This window comes from Penaeus japonicus, unplaced genomic scaffold, assembly GCF_977035675.1.
Source record: "Penaeus japonicus unplaced genomic scaffold, GWHDUDI00000001_assembly GWHDUDI00000032, whole genome shotgun sequence".
In the NCBI taxonomy this organism is placed as follows: Eukaryota; Metazoa; Arthropoda; class Malacostraca; order Decapoda; family Penaeidae; genus Penaeus; species Penaeus japonicus.
Genome location: NW_028234434.1, coordinates 19,468,328 through 19,470,184, shown reverse-complemented (window position 1 = coordinate 19,470,184; position 1,857 = coordinate 19,468,328). Strand labels below are relative to the sequence as shown.

At 39.4% G+C, this 1,857-nt stretch overlaps 1 protein-coding gene across 3 annotated transcripts in view; it reads left to right on the top strand.

The window, feature by feature from the left end:
• Nucleotides 1-1,564, top strand: part of LOC122246962 (uncharacterized) — a 15,410-nt gene extending 13,846 nt beyond the window's left edge. For 2 of the 3 annotated variants that reach the window (XM_043005820.2, XM_043005822.2), the window contains exon 12: nucleotides 1,440-1,564. In XM_043005820.2, the coding sequence (XP_042861754.2) occupies nucleotides 1,440-1,455 (16 nt within the window). In that variant the 3' untranslated portion in view covers nucleotides 1,456-1,564. Of the gene's footprint in view, nucleotides 1-1,428 lie in introns of all 3 variants that reach the window. The other variant, XM_043005821.2, reaches the window with a different exon arrangement.
• The last annotated feature ends 293 nt before the right edge of the window (nucleotides 1,565-1,857 follow it).

Here is a 1,857-nt window from a genome sequence, read left to right as displayed (position 1 = left end):
AATGAGAGAGAATGAGAGAGAGAAAGAGAATGAGAATGAGAGGGAGAGAGAGAATGAGAATGAGAGGGAGAGAGAGAATGAGAATGAGAGGGAGAGAGAGAATGAGAATGAGAGGGAGAGAGAGAATGAGAATGAGAGAGAGAGAGAGAGAGAGAGAGAGAGAGAGAGAGAATGAGAGTGAGAGTGAGAATGAGAATGAGAATGAGAATAAGAATGAGAGAGAGAGAGAGAGAGAGAGAGAGAGAGAGAGAGAGAGAGAGAGAGAGAGAGAGAGAGAGAGAGAGAGAGAGAGAGAGAGAGAGAGAGAGAGAGAGAGAGAGAGAGAATGAGTGAGGGAGAATGAGTGAGAGAGAATGAGTGAGAGAGAATGAGTGAGGAAGAATGAGTGAGAGAGAATAAAAGAGAGAGAGAGAATAAAAGAGAGAGAGAGAATAAAAGAGAGAGAGAGAATAAAAGAGAGAGAGAGAGAATAAAAGAGAGAGAGAGAGAATAAAAGAGAGAGAGAGAGAATAAAAGAGAGAGAGAGAATAAAAGAGAGAGAGAGAATAAAAGAGAGAGAGAGAATAAAAGAGAGAGAGAGAATAAAAGAGAGAGAGAGAATAAAAGAGAGAGAGAGAATAAAAGAGAGAGAGAGAGAATAAAAGAGAGAGAGAGAGAGAGAGAGAGAGAGAGAGAGAGAGAGAGAGAGAGAGAGAGAGAGAGAGAGAGAGAGAGAGAGAGAGAGAGAGAGAAAGAAGAGAGAAGAAAAGAGAAAGAGAAAGAGAAAGAGAAAGAGAAAGAGAAAGAGAAAGAGAAAGAGAAAGAGAAAGAGAAAGAGAGAGAAAGAGAAGGAGAGAGAGATACATGGATGTGTGTATGTATGTATTTATATCATTCATAGATATTTATATTTTATATATGTGTATATTGAATGATGGTATGATAAAGAGTAATGAATCAAATAAATGAAAAGAAGTTGAGAAAAATTCTCAGAAGAATTGTTTTTTGGGGGAGTCCTTTGTAAGATGGTAGATAGTTTTTCTTTGATATTAGCTACATTTCAGTAACGATACTGATAATGACAATGATAATACAGAGATGATGATCACTTCTGTTATGTTGGACGTCAGTAGTTCATACAAGGATTTGAGACCATCCCCTCTGGTTCATTCTTTTCTATTCATGCTCCCTTGCCCAGGCATCACTCACTGGTCACATGCCATCGATTATCAATACCATCCACTTTACATTTGCTATGTCAGTCTGTGAGAGTGAAGTTTATTATGACTGTTTTTCTTTCATTGTAGCTATCCAAGATTCAGCAAATGCATCAGAGTCGCTTGCCCCCATCCTAGATTTGTTCCTACATACCATTATTCAGGACATGTATTTTGGGCCATGGTGGTCCCTGCTTGGTGAGCAGATATTTCTTCCTTCACTCACTTGCAGACCTCTTTCAGGTTGAAGCCAACCTAGGCATGATACTGCTCCCAGGTCCCTCATTAGTGTGATGGTGTACTGGTGGTTACTTCTGGTGGCATTTGTGTCCTACATGTACTAAGCTACACTACACTACACTAAGGTACATCAGGAGCTTTATTTGTGTGGCATCATGTGTATAAGTTGTCTCTTTTCCACAGAAGAGTTATTTTATGAATAAAATTTGAAATGCACAGATGTGTGTGTGTGTGGCCAGGTAGTGTTAGCCATTGTGAGCATAGTTCCGTACCTTTGCTGTTGCTACCACACTTCTTAGGTAGGGGTCACTCTGTTGCCTTATTCTTATAGGACTCCTTTCATATGCATACATTTTGGGATAACTTGATCTCTTATTTATGTTTTGGTACTGCAGACTTGCGGTTGAGTTGTTCCCTTTAT